The sequence below is a fragment of the Melanerpes formicivorus genome, unplaced genomic scaffold (assembly GCF_026170545.1).
Source record: "Melanerpes formicivorus ecotype bairdi unplaced genomic scaffold, bMelFor1.0.p_v2 SCAF_96, whole genome shotgun sequence".
In the NCBI taxonomy this organism is placed as follows: Eukaryota; Metazoa; Chordata; class Aves; order Piciformes; family Picidae; genus Melanerpes; species Melanerpes formicivorus.
The window spans coordinates 1,272,165-1,289,967 of NW_027142448.1; the positions used below are offsets into that span (position 1 = coordinate 1,272,165).

Genomic DNA, 17,803 nt, shown 5'->3' on the forward strand with positions numbered 1-17,803 from the left:
GGTCTCTTCTCCCAGGCACCCAGCACCAGAACAAGAGTACACAGTCTCAAGCTGTGCCAGGGGAAGTTTAGGCTGGATGTTAGGAAGAAGTTCTCCACAGAAAGAGAGATTGGCCATTGGAATGTGCTGCCCAGGGAGGTGGTGGAGTCACCATCCCTGGAGGTGTTTAGGAAGAGACCTGATGGGGTGCTTGGTGCCATGGTTTAGTTGATTAGATGGTGTTGGGTGAGAGGTTGGACTCGATGATCTCTGAGGTCTTTTCCAACCTGGTTAATTCTATTCTATTCTATTCTATTCTATTCTATTCTATTCTATTCTATTCTATTCTATTCTATTCTATTCTATTCTATTCTATTCTATTCTATTCTATTCTATTCTATTCTCTATTCTATTCTCTATTCCTTTCCTATTCCTTTCCTATTCCTATTCTATTCCATTCCATTCCATTCCATTCCATCCCATCCCATCCCATCCCATCCCATCCCATCCCATCCCATCCCATCCCATCCCATTCCATTCCATTCCATTCCATTCCATTCCATTCCTTGTGTCCCACAGAAGCCAGCACACAAATTTGTGTGTCAAGTGTACAATTTCATAGAAGTTCTTCCTGCTCTCTCTTTCCTTTGCATTGAATCATTGTTAAGTAGACACCTGGTGGTAGAGGTTGGACAGAGGTGATTCACTTTTACAAGGGGAAATGCACAATCATCATGAGAGGAAAGATCCTGAGCCTGTTCTCACCGGCTGGCAGACTTGTTCTGTGTCTTGGCAGGGGTGCATTTTTATCATGTCTGAGGTTTGGGGAGAATCTCTGTCTGTTACATTGTGAATTAAGCAAGGCTTAATTCAGTCAGCCAATATGTGTATTTGGGCAATATGGGCAAAGCTTTAACTGTGATGAGCTTAGAGACTGTTCCCCCTTGACGTGGCAGATGTAGTTTATCTGTATATAGTTTTATGCATGGTCTTGCTGTTTTAAAAGCAGATAGGTAATCCTAGCCCAAAGGAGTAGGATTCACTGTGATGTCACCTGATGCAAAAAAAAAGAGGCTGGACCTTAAGAGAGCAATTTAGCTCCCCTCAAGTGAAGATGGTCACCGTTCTGGCTTTGCCAAGTGATCTCAGTGACTTTTCCCTTACCTGACACAGTACTGGGCTCTGAGTCATCTTGGTGAAGGGTCCCAAGGTCGTTGCTTACGTAGTAGCGGAGGTTCAGGTTGGATGTTAGGAAGTTCTCCACAGAGAGAGTGATTGCCCATTGGAATGGGCTGCCTGGGGAGGTGGTGGAGTCACCATCACTGGAGGTGTTCAGGAGGAGACTTGATGGGGTGCTTGGTGCCATGGGTTAGCTGTTTGGGTGGGTTGGATTGGTTGATGGGTTGGACATGATGATCTTGAAGGTCTCTTCCAACCTGGTTTGGTTTATTCTAAATAAAGGTTTATTCTAAAGGAGTGAATGTGATCCAGCTGCCTAAAATACTCCACTCCAAGACTCTAGTTCTTTACCTGGCAGCAGTTGGGATGCGCTGGGTGAGACTGTCTAACAACATTGCCACCAGCATGTCCCAGCTCTTACCAGCAAGGATGCTCCTCCCAGAGAGGTAGGCATAGGCCTTTTTGGATGACTCTGGCTGGCTGTGTCCAGGTACATGAAGCAGGGACACAGGTACTTGTGACAGAGGGAGAAGCAGAGGAGGAAGGCAAATGGCTGTTTGTGTTCTCAGGGTTCAGCTCGCTTGTACCTCAGGAGCTCCCTTTCTGCTCCTTTCTCCTCGCAGACACTCCTGTGTCCGGCAGCATGGCCTCTGATCTGGAAAGCAGCCTCACTTCCATAGACTGGCTCCCACAGCTTACTTTAAGGGCTACTATTGAAAAACTAGGGGGTTCCTCGCAAGCAGGCCCCCCGGGAGCGGCCCGCAAGTGCGCCCCCGGCTCGCCCACAGACCCCAACGCCACCCTGAGCAAGGACGAGGCGGCGGTGCACCAGGACGGGAAGCCGCGCTACAGCTACGCCACGCTGATCACCTACGCCATCAACTCCTCCCCGGCCAAGAAGATGACACTCAGCGAGATCTACCGCTGGATCTGCGACAACTTCCCCTACTACAAGAACGCTGGCATCGGCTGGAAGGTGAGGGCTTGCGCCATGGAGCGCCTTTCCTTGGGCCAGTTAGGGGACCGGCGTTCTGAACGTCCTCGCTCGGCAAAACAGGAGGAGGAAAGACTGGAGAAAGCACAGTCCCCCAAGTCCTGTTGTCTCTGTGGGTGTGTGATGGCCCCTGGAGAAGGAGCATGCAAAAAACCCCCATAAAAACACCCCCAAAACCTCACAAAGGCACATCACTACCAACCTGTGCCTCACACTGACACTGCCTTCACGGCATCTCCTGTAGATGTGCAGCCTGAGCTGTCCCTATCCTTGTCAAAGCTCTGGCCTGCTTCATTACAGGTACAGCTAGTGAGCTGTGGCTTTTCTGTGTGTGTGCCATCCTATTTTCTCTCCCTGCTTCCAGGCAGAGTCAGGATGTTGCTTGCCTTTGTTGTAACACTGCCCTTTCTGTCTTGCTCTCATCAGAACTCCATTCGCCATAACCTCTCCCTCAATAAATGTTTCCGGAAGGTGCCTCGGCCCAGAGACGACCCTGGAAAGGTAAGAGATCTGCCTGCTGCTGGGCAGGCAGTGTCACTGCAGGGGAGAAGCCAGGGTTGCCCTTTCTAACTCATGGTTGAAATTTGAAACCTAAAGTGTGGGCAAAAATGGAAGCAGTGCTAAGATTTACTGCAGTGCTTTGGCTGTGGAAACATTCATTTAAAGGGAGCCTATAAAGAGGCCTTAATGATTTTAGCAGTGGCTTTTCTGATCTGTGATCTTTGGTTCACTTTAAAGATACTGGAAGAAGGGTGGGGGAATGGGGCCATATATACTTGATTGGTTTTATTTCTTTTTGGTCTTGATCTTTGCATATAAAATGTGTGTCTAGCCCAGTGTATTCTGTCATGAAAGACTGTGATGTCTAGTGGTGAGCAGCAGGACTGTGATGTGACACCATGGGTTTCATGGAGGCAAGATCCAGGAGAGCAGGAGATCCAGGGGATCAGGAGATCCAGGAGAGCAGAATTACTGCCTGTTTAGGCAAAAGAATATTGGGTGTTGGGGAAAAATGTCACAGTATCACTAAGGTTGGAAGAGACCTCGAGAATCATTGAGTCCAACCTGTCACCACAGACCTCATGACTAGACCATGGCACCAAGTGCCACATCCAATCCCCTCTTGAACACCTCCAGGGATGGGGACTCCACCACCTCCCTGGGCAGCACATTCCAATGGCCAACAACTCTCTCTGGGAAGAACTTTCTCCTCACCACAAACCTAAACTTCCCCTGGCACAGCTTGAGACTGTGTCCTCTTGTTCTCGTGCTGCTTGCCTGGGAGAAGAGACCAATCCCCAGCTGGCTAAAACCTTCCTTCAGGTAGTTGTAGAGAGCAATGAGGTCTCCCCTGAGCCTCCTCTTTTCCAGACTAAACAACCCCAGCTCCCTCAGCCTCTCCTCACAGGGCTGTGTTCCAGACCCCTCCCCAGCCTTGTTGCCCTTCTCTGGACACCTTCGAGTCTCTCAATGTCCTTCTTAAACTGAGGGGCCCAGAACTGGACACAGGACTCAAGGTGTGGCCTAACCAGTGCTGAGTACAGGGCACAATGACTTCCCTGCTCCTGCTGGCCACACTGTTCCTGATGCAGGCCAGGATGCCATTGGCCTTCTTGGCTGCCTGGGCACACTGCTGGCTCATGTTTAGGCAGCTGTCAATCAGCACCCCCAGGTCCCTCTCTGTTTGGCAGCTCTCAGCCACTCTGACCCCAGCCTGTAGCTCTGCCTGGGGTTGCTGTGGCCAAAGTGCAGCCCCTGGCACTTGGATTTGTCATCCTCCATTCAAATCTGTACAAATCATTTACAAGGAATTTGGCTATGTAAGGACTACTAAAGCTCTACTAAAGGATGTATAGACTGCTCACCCCCATCCTGAAGTTACCAGACAGGGCCCCTTGCTCAGGCCTTTTGTTTCAGGTTATATTTAAAGGAGTAAGTGGTGCTCAGTTGGCATCTATAAATGGAAGTGGTATATCTTTGAAGATCACTGCTCAAAAATACCATTGATCATTTGATGTATTCAAGGAGATTCTAACTGACTTCAGTTTATGTGTTTGCAGTTGTTCATTGGCACATTGGGCTGGGCTTATAATGAAAACCTGGCCCATGCCTGTCACTGACTGTTCACAGTATCACAGTATCTCCAAGGTTGGAAGAGACCTCAAAGATCATCAAGTCCAAGCTGTCACCACAGACCTCATGACTAGACCATGGCACCAAGTGCCACATCCAATCCCCTCTTGAACACCTTCAGGGATGGGGACTCCACCACCTCCCCTCCTCCACCTCACCTCTCCTCACATTTCAGCTGGAAGTTAAAATGAGCTAAATCACTCTCTAGAGTTCTCTTTATGTTTATTCAGAATACAACAGACATAATTATAGACTGCTTTATGTTGAAAGGGACCTCTGGAGGTCAACATGCATGCTCACTTCTCTCCCAGACAGGGATAGGTTGCATTGGGCTGTTGAGGTCTTACTGAGTTTTTGAGTATCTCCAGGGATGCAGATACTGGAACTGGGCACTTATTCCAGTGCTGCAACACCATCATTCTGAAGAAGTTGTTGATTATAATTTCCCTTGCTGTAACTTAGATGTGTTCCCTCTTATTCTTGTGCCTTGCATGTTCTGATAAGAGTTTGATTCTTCCTTCTTTATAATCTCCTTACACAGTTGAAGACAGTGGTTAGCTCCCCTTAGCCTCTTGTTCAGTTCTGTATGTGTGAGCTGCTTGTACCTCATGTGTTCTGGTTCCTGAGCACCATGGTGGCCCCTCTTTGGATGCATTGCAGCATGTCAGTGTTTGTCTAGGGCACAGTGCTCAAAGTGGAGTCTCACAAGTAAGGGGGGGAAAAAAGCAATCCTTCTTGCTGTCCCTGCCCAGTCTGAACACTGAATTTGTTTTCATCAGACAGTAACAAATTCATGGGGTGAGGAAGGTACTGAGGAGGGGGTGCAGGCCTGAAAGAGTTGGCCTAGCTTGTATCAAAACATCTTCTGCACTTACCAAGGTTTAGGAGCAGATGTTGGTCAGTGAGAGGACAGAAGGGCTCTGCAGAGGGACCTCGACCGACTGGACAGATGGGCAGAGGCCAACAGGATGGCATTCAACAAGTCCAAGTGCCAGGGGCTGCACTTTGGCCACAGCAACCCCATGCAGAGCTACAGGCTGGGGTCAGAGTGGCTGAGAGCTGCCAAACAGAGAGGGACCTGGGGGTGCTGATTGACAGCTGCTGAACATGAGCCAGCAGTGTGCCCAGGGGGCCAAGAAGGCCAATGGCATCCTGGCCTGCATCAGGAACAGTGTGGCCAGCAGGAGCAGGGAAGTCATTGTGCCCTGTACTCTGCACTGGTTAGGCCACACCTTGAGTCCTGTGTCCAGTTCTGGGCCCCTCAGTTTAAGAAGGACATTGAGAGACTTGAAGGTGTCCAGAGAAGGGCAACAAGGCTGGGGAGAGGCCTTGAGCACAGCCCTGTGAGGAGAAGCTGAGGGAGCTGGGGTTGCTTAGCCTGGAGAAGAGGAGGCTCAGGGGAGACCTCATTGCTCTCTACAACTACCTGAGGGGTGGTTGTAGCCAGGAAGGGGTTGGTGTCTTCTCCCAGGCAAGCAGCACCAGAACAAGAGGACACAGTCTCAAGCTGCGCCAGGGAAGGTTCAGACTCGAGGTGAGGAGAAAGTTCTTCACTGAGAGAGTCATTCGCCATTGGAATGTGCTGCCCAGGGAGGTGGTGGAGTCCCCATCCCTGGAGGTGTTCAAGAGGGGATTGGATGTGGCACTTGGTGCCATGGTCTAGTCATGAGGTCTGTGTTGATAGGTTGGACTCAATGATCCTCAAGGTCTTTTCCAACCTAAGTTATACTGTGATACTGTAACATCTGAAGGATGGTGGTCAAGAGGATGGGTTTTTTTCAGTGCCCAGTGCTAGGACAAGGGGCAGTGGGCACAAAGTAGAGCTCAGGAGGTTTTCCTTAACCATAAAGAAAAACTTTCCTGGACCAGACTGCCTGGAGAGGTTGTGGAGTCTCCTTCTGTAGAGACTTTGAAGACCCACCTGGACATTGCGATCCTGTGCAACCTGTTCTAGGCAAACCTGCTTTTGCAGGGGGATTGCACTGGATGATCTCCTGAGGTCCCTTCTAACCCCTACCAGTCTGTGATCCTTGGTGCCCTGTCTGTGGGTGATGAAAACACAGAACATTCTGCCTGCCCCCAGAGGCATCACACTTCATTGTTCAGTACAGCACAGTGCGAGAGAGGAATCTCTTTCTAACGTCCGAGTCTTGGTTGTCTGCTGTTCTGGAGGGTGGTCCTTGTGGTCCTGCTGTTTAGTTGGTGCTGAGTTCTTGAAGGCAATAAGTCCCTGCTTCAAGGAGCTGTGCAGTGGAACCCTGCACTCACAGTGGGTCTCCTCCCCAGGGCTCGTACTGGACCATCGACACGTGTCCAGACATCTCCCGCAAGCGGCGGCACCCTCCGGATGATGACGTGAGTGTTGCTCCTCTCAGACACCATGGGGTAACTCCCTTCTTGTTTCAAGCAGTCCTTCCTGCACCAGGCTGTGGCATTGCTTTGGAGGCAGAGGGCGCAGATGATGGGGAGACAAAGGCTAGCTCTAAATCAGCTATCATGTATGTCCTGCTGATTGGCCATTGCTGCTGTTCAGTAGCAAAGTTAATCTTGTTTAAAGTCCTTTATCCTTACTCTTCAGTGACTAAGGCTCAGTCCTCCTCTTGTGAAAGATGTGAACTTGTACAGCAGGGGAGCTGGCTTCCCATCTGCAGTTTCACTTCTCCATCTGGTTTGGACTTCTGCTCCTTTCCTTTTCTCTTTCTTCTCCATCCACAGATGCCACAAGACTCCCCAGAGCAAGAGGCGAGTAAAAGCCCCCGAGGGGCTGTTCCAGTCAGCACAGAAGCATCTTTGCCACCTGAGGCGACCTCCCAGCTGTCACTCCAGAGCACCACCCCCATTGCCAACTACAGTCAGGTGAGCCACAAGGAGAAGGGTGTGGTGAGGGGTGGGAAGAGGAGGAGGGTGGAGACTGTGGAAATGGAAAAGCACAGCGGTAAGAAGAGAGGGGTTCGTGGAAATGGATAATGGAAAGGCAAAAATGAAGGGAAGGGAGGAGGCAGAAACTGAGGAGGAAGGTAACTTTGCCAAAGGCCTGCACAGGGACAAAGGCATGATGTCATTAGATAGCTGAGGAAAAGGCTGGAGCCAGTGTGCTGTGGAGGAAGAGTGCTTGACTTTCCTTATTGGAAGCAGCCTTTGGGAAGATACAGGCTGGGGTCAGAGTGGCTGAGAGCTGCCAAACAGAGAGGGACCTGGGGGTACAGGTCAATGGTAGGCTGAACATGAGCCTGCAGTGTGCCCAGGTGGCCAAGAGGGCCAATGGCATCCTGGCCTGCATCAGGAGCAGTGTGGCCAGCAGGAGCAGGGAGGTCATTCTGCCCCTGTACACTGCACTGGTTAGGCCACACCTTGAGTCCTGTGTCCAGTTCTGGGCTCCTCAGTTTAGGAAGGAGGTTGAGTTGCTGGAAGGTGTCCAGACAAGGGCAACAAAGCTGGGGAGGGGTCTGGAGCACAGCCCTGTGAGGAGAGGCTGAGGGAGCTGGGGTTGCTTAGACTAGAGAGGAGGAGACTCAGGGGTGACCTTATTGCCCTCTACAACTACCTGAAGGGAGGTTGTAGACAGGCAGAGGTTGGTCTCTTCTCCCAGGCAGCCAGCACCAGAACAAGAGGACACAGTCTCAGGCTGCACCAGGGGAGGTTTAAGCTGGATATTAGGAAGAAGTTCTACACAGAGAGAGTGATTGCCCATTGGAATGGGCTGCCTGGGGAGGTGGTGGAGTCACCATCACTGGAGGTGTTCAGGAGGAGACTTGCTGGGGTGCTTGGTGCCATGGGTTAGTTGTTTAGGTGGTGTTGGATTGGTTGATGGGTTGGACTCGATGATCTTGAAGGTCTCTTCCAACCTGGTCTATTCTATTCTATTCTATTCTATTCTATTCTATTCTATTCTATTCTATTCTATTCTATTCTATTCTATTCTATTCTATTCTATACCTTGGGACATGAGCTAAGCAGCAGGGGTTATCATTGCATATTCTGTCTGTGTCTAGTCCCTGGATCTCTGTTTCACGTTACAAAGCCTAGAAGAAGCTGAAGGCCTTACTTCTCTCTTCCTTAGCAGGGTGCAGGGCCTGTGGATGTTGCCTCTACCGTAGCAGGGGGGCAGGGCCGTGAAGGGGCTGATGTGCCAACTCCACTGTACAGTGCCAACCATGACTTCAAATTCTCCTATTCTGAGATCAACTTCCAGGACCTTAGCTGGTCCTTCCGGAACCTCTACAAGTCCATGCTGGAGAAATCCTCCTCCTCCCAGCACGGTGAGTAACCGCCTGCCTCACACACAGTCCTGTCCACTGAGCTCCCTCCTAGGTTGGGAACCTGTGCAAACAGCCTTCCCTTCCCTGGCATGCTGCCATTGGCTCTGCCAGGGGCAGATAAGCAATCTCCACGTCCTTGATCGCTTCCCTTGGGTTCCCCAGAATGAAGAGCCTAAGGGTTTGAAAATGCCTTGGGCTGGTGCAGAAGCAGAGGCTGAAATGGCTGGAGGGCAGGGAAATGACCACCTGGAGGAAGGCATGTTGGAGGAATACTCAGAATCTGTCAGGCTAGAAACCAGGAGGAGAGGAGTGTTCCATGTGGAGTCTCTCCAGAAGGAGAGTCGAAAGCCATTGGTGCTCAGATCTGTCCTTAAAACCAGGACTGTACAAGGCCTTGGAGGTCTGATCTTTGAGAGTGGGGCAGAGAGCCTGCATCTCCATCCACAGCTTGCATTTCTGGGATGAAGGATGCAGCCACCAGAGGGCAGGGCTGAAAAGACAGCAGGAGATGTTCATGGAAAACACCAGAAAAATCCACAGCTGTTCCTCCTCCCTTGAAAGACTGCTGGCAGCATTAGTCTGATGTGTATTACCTTCTCACCTGTGCTGTCACTGCACAGTGGAGACAGTCTGCTTCTCTAGGAGTAGCCTCCTGAGCTGGTAGCTTCAGTGACATAAAAATGTATTGCTTTTACTGCTTTCACCATGCTGGCACTTGAGATCTCTGAGCAGGAGCCTGCTGGCTGAGGTGGTGTGGACCAAGCAGCTACAAAACTGTAAAGAGCCTGAGCTCAGTGTGTGCCTCTCTCAAACCTTAGCAGTGCTCTGATTTGGTTCCCCCCACCAAGTCTTCAGCTGTGAGGTAGTCTGGGAAACCTTGCAGGTTTTGAGGACATCTTGTGAGCAGCTTTTGAGTCAGGATGGCAATATGCAGCTTATTTGCTCCATCAAAGGAGCAGGATGCACTAAGGGTTGACTTTGAATCTAGTGAAGAGAGATAAAGCTTGCTTGTGGATGGCCAAGTGAGGGCATTCAAAGCAAGGAAGGGGGAGCTCAGGTCAGGGCATTGTAATGCCACTCACTCCAGTTTCTCCCAGAGGTGCTGCAACATAAGGGGAGACTGAACCAGGAAAGCAGCTGCAAGAGAGGTGCTGAGCTCCTGATGTGGGGAAGAACAGAGCACACCTGATGCTCTGACATGTGGTGGATGTCTCAGATACCAGAGTATGGACATGATGCACTCAGTCAGTCAAGAGTGGAAGTATGAAGAGGAGCCCTGATGTGTGCAGTATGCTCTCTCTGCAGAAGCAGCAGAATGTGTGACCTCTAGTGATCAGTGTGAGGAGAACTGGGCAGGTTCCCACTGCAGCTGCTGTTAAAAGGAGAAGTGAAGGGAGCTTGTGGTAACAGCCACTCCAATTCAGCAAGTTACCTGTTCTCTAAGCATTTTGTTGTTTGACTTGGCTTAATGGTAACTTCTAGGAAAACAACCTGTGGGTGACATGTGAAGGAAGCAGGGCTTGCTGTAGTGAACAGAAGCAAGATCCAGAGAGGACTGTAAGCACCCAACTCTGTACTGGGAGTACTTCTTGTGTGAAGAAAGACATCGAGGTCCTGGAGTGGTTTCAGAGGAGGGTAAAGCTGGTGAAAGGTCTGGAGAACAGGTCTCATAAGGAGCAGCTGAGGGGGAACTGGAGTTGTTTAGTCTGGAGGAAATGGGGCTGAGGGGAGCCCTTCTTGCTCTCCACAACTGCCTGAAAGGAGGTTATAGCCAGGTGGGTTCTGTCTCTTCTTCTGAGCATCAAGTGAGAGGAAATGGCCTCCAGTATCACCAGGGGAGGTTTAGGCTGAGCATTAGATGAACCTTCTTCCCTGAAGGGGTTCTCAAACCCTGTAACAGGCTTCCCAGGGAGGTGGTTGAATCCCCATCCCTGGAAGTGTTTAAAGGAGGCAGGGATGTGGTGCTGAGGGATATGGCTCAGCACCAGATTCTCTAGAATAGAGAGTGATCAGACTCTGTGATCTTAAAGGTCTTCTCCAACAGAAAATTCCTCTGGGATTCTATGTGCATCCTGATGTGGTTTTGTTGTAGAGCCTTTAGTTTTGAGCAGAATGTGGAGCACAGTGGGCTCATAATGGTGCTGTGAGTTGCCGGCTGCCTGTAGAGGGCACTCCAGAAGCTTCACAAGTAGCAGGATGGGCAGTGCGAGATGAGAGCTGGACAATGTAAGCAGAGGTCTGATCCAGGCAGCTCTTAGAGCTTTCTCCTCTTCTCTTTTTCCTGGCAGGTTTCTCTTCTCTCCTTGGTGATATGCAGCCCTCCAACCACAACTACTACATGTACCAGCAGCAGCAGCAGCAAGGCCCTTCATCAGTGGGTGCTGCCACTCCACTCCACACTCCAACCCCAGAGGGTTGTCCATCCCAAGGGGGAAAACAGCAGGGTGGTGAAGGTTATGGCCCTCCACCAGTGATGTCCATGCATCCACCCCCAATGCAGCATGGAGGCTACCACCAGCATCAACAACATCACCCACACTCCCACCCACAGCAGCAGCCACACCAGCAGCAGCAGCAGCAGTCACAGGCTTCAATCAACAGTGCTGGCTTTGGTGAGTCAGGGGGGAGGGAATAGAGCAGTGAGGAGCCCTCAGACACTAATTCCACAGGCAGTGCCTGTACTGGTTGACAGCCATCTGAACATGAGCCAACACTGTGCCCAGGTGGCCAAGAAGGCCAACAGCATCCTGGCCTGTGTCAGGAACAGTGTGACCAGCAGGAGCAGGGAAGGGATTGTTCCCCTGGACTCAGCACGTCTTGAGTACGTTTGGTTGAGTTCTGAGGCTCTCACTGCAGGGAAGACATTGAGGTGCTGAAGTGTGTCCAGAGAAGGGCAAGGAAGCTGGTGAAGGCTCTGGAGAACAGGCCTTGTGAGGAGCAGCCAAGGGAGCTGGGGTTGTTTAGTCTGAAGGAAGGGAGGCTGAAGGAAGTGCTTCTTGCTCTCCACAGCTCCCTGCCAGGAGGTGGTAGTGAGGTGGGTGTTGGTCTCTTGTCCCAGGTAACTCATGACAGGATGAGAGGAAATGGCCTCAAGTTGCACCAGGGAAGGGTTGGGTTGGAAATTAGGGAAAATATCTTTGCTGAAAGAGATAGCAGGCATTGGATCAGGTTGCTCAGGGAGGTGGTGGAGTCACCCTCCCTGGGGGTGTTCAAAAAAGAGTAGACATGACACTGTGGGTTTAGTGGGCACGGCTGTGTTGGTTTGATGGTTGGACTTGGTGATCTTAGAGGTCCTTTCCAACCTTAATGCTTCTCTGAGTCTATATAATGGTGCATGGGAAAAGGTGAGAGCCAGTTAGGATCTGAGAGGAAAAGTGCCTCCTTAATGAAGGAAAGGTTCTGTTGACAGTGGACTTGGGACTTTGTCTAGAGCTGCAGCATAAAGTCAGGGTGCACATGGAAAAGGAGGCACTGGCCTTCCAAGGGAGCCACTGTCTGGCTCCTTGGTTAAGAGGGGACAATAATGTTGTATGAAGGGGTGGAGGGACAGGGGGAGCCTCTATCAGAATAATCTTGTCCCCATTCCCTTCCAGCTTTCCCCCCTGATTGGTGCTCCAACATTGATTCCCTGAAGGAAAGCTTCAAGATGGTAAACCGGCTGAACTGGTCTAGCATTGAGCACTCCCAGTTCTCAGGTCAGTGTTGGCCTAGTGGCTCAGCGACCAGGGCTGCAGCCTAGAGGGCTTTGCCTGGATGGTTTCTCAATGTAACCCTGTCAGGTCCTTGGCTTTCTCAGTGACTCAACTCTTCTATTGGTAAAATGAGGTGTTGTGCTGCATGGGCTCTGGTAAAGACCCTGAGGCACTTAAGCACTTCAGGAATGTGGGGCAGGGGGAATAATTCATAAGAGCATGTCAGGAAGGTAATGGATTTATTTTCCCCTCCTACTCTTCCCTCCCCCATCTGCATCAGTGAGACACTAGCCTAGACAGAGAGCTCTGCAAGAGTTTGGTGACAGATTTGAAGTGGTGGAGTGGGGTTTTCAGGGAGCAGGTGGAGTTTAGGGATGGAAGAGTGAAGCTCTCAGCAGGGAAGGCCACAGTGCGGTGCTGTCTCTGACACCATCGTCTGTCCCCTGCAGAGCTGATGGAGAGTCTGCGCCAGGCTGAGCGGAAGAACTGGACGCTGGATCAACACCACATTGCCAACCTCTGCGACTCCCTTAACCAATTCCTTACCCAGACTGGGCAGCTCCCCCATCTGGTTGGCCCACAGCAGCCCCCTCGAATCTCTGATTCTTGTGCCCTGAACAGTGGCAAACAGGAGCAGCCCATGAATCAAGGTAAGCAGGAGGGAGACTAAAAGGACACATAAATTAAGGCCCAATTCTGTAGTGTCCTCAACCACTTGCAGCCTTGCCAGGCAGTGCAGCACTGAGCCACCCAGGGCTCAGCTGTCAGAGCTGTTCATCCAGCTTTAAAGAATTAGGGTGTCCTATGTCTGTGGCCTAGACAGACTTGTGGGTACCACTGACAGCAGCCTTTCCAGTCAGAAAAGCATTTGAAAGGTAAAGGAGGAGGGAGGGGGTGGGTGTTGCAGGCAACCAGCAGAAAGGAATGGCAAGGTAGAGAGAGAGCTGTTCCAGGTGGCAGGAGCTGTGCAGAAGAAAGCACTTGCAACTGTGTTGGAGACATAGCCATTGGATGGCAGGAGGATGTGCTCTCAGGAGAGCAGAGAGGCTCTCAGGGTCTTGATAGAACTGTGATGGTGTGTATATTCTAGTCCTGAACTTACTGAATGGGTGCTGCTGAGCCAGCTCGTGGTATTTCTGGATGAAAATGTTTTTCTTTCACACTAGAGAAATTCCTGCTGGTTCCAAGAGAAAGATTGCTGCACAAGCTATAGCTTGCAGTTAGAACCCAACAGCTGAACACCTCCTCAGTCTCCCATGGGTCTGAGTGAGTTCCTTTGTGGCAGAGCTGCCGCTCGAGTCAGAGCCGAGCCAGCTGAGCAGAAACCTGAACAGCTTTTTGTGTTATTGCTCTCCTTTCACAGTCAATTCCTATGGTCAGCCCCAGCCTCCCCATCTCTTCTCCGGGCCATCTCCTATGTATCAGATTTCCACCCAGGACTCTCCAGGATACAATCGCCCAGGTGAGGAGCAGCATTGTCAGCACTAACAACCAGCTCCCCAGCCCTTCATGCACTCAAGTGGAGCACCGAGAGTGGAGAGGGAGCCTGGCCTGCCAGGGCCCCTCTGTTTGGGGCTCTGCCATTGCTCTGGCAGGGGGTAGGATTTCAGTGGCCTGATGAGTGCTTGTCTAGCTCAGCCTCACCTTCAGTTGCTTGCTTGCAGGCAGCTTTACATGAGAAGCTTCTATCGAGGAGGTCCTTTGTGCTGTAAGGGGAGTTAAGCAGGCTGAAAGCTAAGCTCTGTAGGTGCTGCTGTTGTGGCTCAGTTGGTAGCACTTAAGACCCTTACTGGGAAGGTGGTGAGTTCAAGCCTGCAGTGGGCAGGAGTGTCCTCCCTACTCTAGTCATGAGGTCTGTGGTGACAGGTTGGACTTGATGATCTTTGAGGTCTCTTCCAACCTTAGTGATACTGATACTGAGAATTTCCCAGCACACCACCCAGAGACATTGGTAGGTGCTGTGTGATGGAGCAACTCCTGCCAATAGCATCGCTGCTTATTATCCTGTTGGAAGGGGGAAGGCCCAAGGTTCTTATGCTTGCTTTTGCCCACCACAGAAGAGCTGACTCTTCATTCTAACTGCTCTCTTTCCCTTCTCTTCTTTCTCGGCCCAGCTCACCATCTGGTTCCTCGGCCTCCAGGGCCTCCTCCAGGTGCCAATGAGGAAATCCCTGATGATTTCGACTGGGACTTAATCACCTAGCAAATTACAGACTCGATAGCCCGTCCTTTGTGAAGGACGAGGGAGGGGAGGGGGACAGGGGGCCCGCGGTGCCAGCACCACCCTCCCCGGCCTCCCTGCCTCACCTGTGTATAGATCTATATTCTTTATCTCCGCCAGAGAAGCCACCGCAAGATGCTGCCGAAGATAATCCTTCCTTGCCTCCTGTTTTTTTTCTTCTTTTCCTTTTGGTTATTATTATTATTGTTATTATTATTACCAATAATTGAGCACAGCCCTCCCCCTCCTCTGGTGGCCTCGGATGCATCAGAATGGCTTCTTTCATGTCGTGTGGAGGGCAGAAAGATGGCTCCGCGGTGCCGTGAAAAGACCTTGCAAGGCTGAGTCCTCGAGTGCATCTTTCCTGCCTCCGTTGTTTCCCGTTTAACAATCCCTCTTTCCCTTCAAGGTGGCCAGCAAACCTGCCAGGTTGGCTACCGGAGTGAGAGAGCCTAGTGAGCCCTGGCAGCCTCTAGTTTTGTTGTCTCATAAATGTCGTGAAGGTCAGGGGGCTAAAGGGACACTGGAGCGCATCTTAGCTCTGTGAACTTTCTGGCACCGGGAGGAAAAGTAGCGTTCCCAAGTCCAAAAGGAAGGGGTCATCCCTAAGGCAGGGAGAGCTGAGCTGAGCTGGGAGGGCAAACCTTAGTTTGGAGAAAGGAGAAGGTAGCAGAGAGGACATTTCAGCAGAAAAGTTGAGTTTGGGAGTGCTGTGTCACCCATGAGGACTGAGAGCATGAGGCAGTTCTGCCCTGTTCTGTGCACTGCCTTTTGCAGTCTCCAAGTGAAACATCCACAGCTGTCAGACGAAGCAGCAGTCAGGGGTGGCACGTGGTTCAGCAAATGCCAGTCCCCAGAGCTTTTAATTTCACCCCACACCTCTTCAGACCCTTCTTCAGAATGTCTCATGAGGCTCTTACTTGCACATGCAAATTGGGAAGTTTCCTTCCATCAGTATTTGTTCAGTTGCCAGCCCCTTGCGTTTCTTTGGAGACTGTCCTTGCCTGCAGTTGGAGAGTGGCCAACCCCAGGAGCCTTGTGGCTTGGGTGCAAGTTCTCAGTCAGTGGTTCCCATGTGGGGAATAAGCTAATGGTGGGGAGAGAAAGCTGCTGCTCAGAGGGGAGGTGGAGTAGAGGAGCTCTGGTCAAATAACTGGGAGGCTCTCACGAGAGGGTTTTGTAAGAGGTACATTAGAAGAGAGAGGACAAAGTGGGGCAACTGTTTCAAACCAAGCAGACAGAGGTCAGTATAAAAGGGAGGAGGATGGGTCTCCCCTTGCAGCGTGGCTGGGGAGCTGATGGAATGCAGTGTAGGTCCTGAGGAATAAGGGTTGTCAGCACTTGCGAATCAGGAGGGCGGAGAAGGTGCCAGGAACTAGAGAGAGTGTTGAGACTCCATCCCCAAAGCTGTGTCCTGTGTTCCCCTTTTTTCTGGTATGGGCCCATTCTGCCAAACCTCTTGAGATCCCTCTTGGTGTTTTGTGAATCCTCCCCCAGCCCTTGTTCCCTGTCTGCCAGTGAAGGGAACCGAGATGAGCTGAAACCATCATGGTCGCTTGACAGGCTCGGGGCAGGGCAGTAGTAATACCTCTTGTGGCTGCTGCCAGGTGGGGAGCTAGCCTGGCACGTTCCTGTGCTGCAGGGGCGCAGCAGTTGGACCTTTGTCAGGGAAGAGGACAGCCTGGCCGTGCTGCGGGGAGGGGACAGGCAGTTTTGTTTTGTTGGGTTTTTGTTTGTTCTGTTTTGTTTCTTTTTTAAGCGTGTGTTTGAGGGGGGAGGGGGGAAAGTTCATCACTGAGTGTTTCCAAGAGAAAGGAGGAATCCCAGACAACTTGAACAGGGAGTCAGCTGCTCTCTCTGCTGCCTCAGGATGGGAGCGCTACAGCTCGGAAGCACGCGTGACAGCGTTCCGTGGAACGTGCCGCCAGGGACACCGGTGAGAGACAGCCTCTGGTAGGTGCCAGGTAGTGCTTTACAGAGGATGGTAGAGCTGGCCCTGCAGAAGCCTGAAAACACCACCAGGAACAAAACCAACCAAGATGTCTCCTTCTGCGTATCCAAGTGCTCCTCATTTGCATATTTGCCTCATTTGAATATTAAGTTGCGCCTCATTTGCGTATGTAAATACATGCAGGTCGGTGTGCAAATTAGCCTCGTTCCTCTGCCCCTCGTTAGTGTGTTGGAAGGCATGGGGTGGGTGTTGTGGAGCTCTGCAGGGAGGGGAGGGATGGCAGCCTGTCCCAGCGAGGGAGTCGTGGAGAGGCCGCCCTGTGCTGTGTGTCAGTGGTCAGGGAGAGCAGGGCATGGTTTCACCAGTTTATTTTTGTGCATGCTTTCTTAATAAAAAGGAAAAGTGAATGGTTATGGTTTAACTCTCCTGCTGCCACTCTGCATTCTTTCCTCGGCGGCGCCCCTCGCAGGGGCTCTGGCCCCACTGCCTGCTTCAGGCACAGGATGGAGGCCTGGGCATCACGAAACGAGCAGCCCGCACCTCTCTGCGTGTCCTGGGTTCACACAGCCCCTCTCACAAACCCTCCCCTCCCCCACAGATGGGAGGATGTTGAGGGTTGAGGGGAAGGCCAGGCTTTCTCCCCTCCCTGTAAAGTGAAGGGAAAAAGGGGGCCTGGGGTAAGGACAATTGTCTAGCTTTACTGCAGGGAGGTCAGACTGCACAGAAGGAAAGAGCAAACAAACAGTGTGTGCGGCAGCCAGGGGAAAGGCCAAGATGCAAACTGGGAGAACCAAAACCAACAGAAAGGGCCCCAGCCCTGCCTGGCAGCCAAGGGGAAAACACAGAACACTGCAACAGGAAACTTGCAAACTGTAGAACATACTTCAAGTGCCATGAGCCAGCCCCTTCCTGTCATGCAGGGAGCGTGGTGTAGAATGCACAACCCAGCCGGCAGTGCAGCGCTCGGCCGCTGCTGGGGCCAGGCAGCCCCATCCCCTTGGCCCTTGTAGTGGGGTCAGGCAGCTGCAACCAACAGACACTGTCCACCCCTTACTCTGTAACATCTACGGCACGCTCAGCAACGACGAACATCAGACATCATCTACTGTCTGCTCACCCAAAGGGAGATCACCTTGTGGCACACAACAGGCTGCTTCATCCTCCCTTGTGCACCCAGGTCCCTGGGCAAAACCAACCCCACAGGTGGGTTTGGCTTTAGCTGAAGCAGGAGTAACCCAGACCTTTTTCCCTTTCATGTGTGCCACAGGAACTCTATCCCATTCTAAAGTTTGGATGGAGCAGGGCCAGCTTGATTAGTAGATCCCCTGGTGTTAACCAGCCAAGTGGCTTGTGCTAGATGTGAATCCCAGTTTCAAAGGTCCCTCCCATTGCTTT

At 51.5% G+C, this 17,803-nt stretch overlaps 1 protein-coding gene across 2 annotated transcripts in view; it reads left to right on the forward strand.

Moving 5' to 3' along the window:
- Positions 1–16,829, forward strand: part of FOXJ2 (forkhead box J2) — a 53,094-nt gene extending 36,265 nt beyond the window's left edge. The window contains exons 2-11 of one of the 2 annotated variants that reach the window (XM_068166027.1): positions 1,782–2,134; positions 2,579–2,653; positions 6,572–6,640; positions 7,001–7,141; positions 8,349–8,544; positions 10,833–11,156; positions 12,138–12,239; positions 12,686–12,886; positions 13,600–13,698; positions 14,351–16,829. In XM_068166027.1, the coding sequence (XP_068022128.1) occupies positions 1,802–2,134; positions 2,579–2,653; positions 6,572–6,640; positions 7,001–7,141; positions 8,349–8,544; positions 10,833–11,156; positions 12,138–12,239; positions 12,686–12,886; positions 13,600–13,698; positions 14,351–14,439 (1,629 nt within the window). In that variant the 5' untranslated portion in view covers positions 1,782–1,801 and the 3' untranslated portion in view covers positions 14,440–16,829. Of the gene's footprint in view, positions 1–1,781; positions 2,135–2,578; positions 2,654–6,571; positions 6,641–7,000; positions 7,142–8,345; positions 8,545–10,832; positions 11,157–12,137; positions 12,240–12,685; positions 12,887–13,599; positions 13,699–14,350 lie in introns of both variants that reach the window. The other variant, XM_068166026.1, reaches the window with a different exon arrangement.
- Positions 16,830–17,803: the final 974 nt, after the last annotated feature.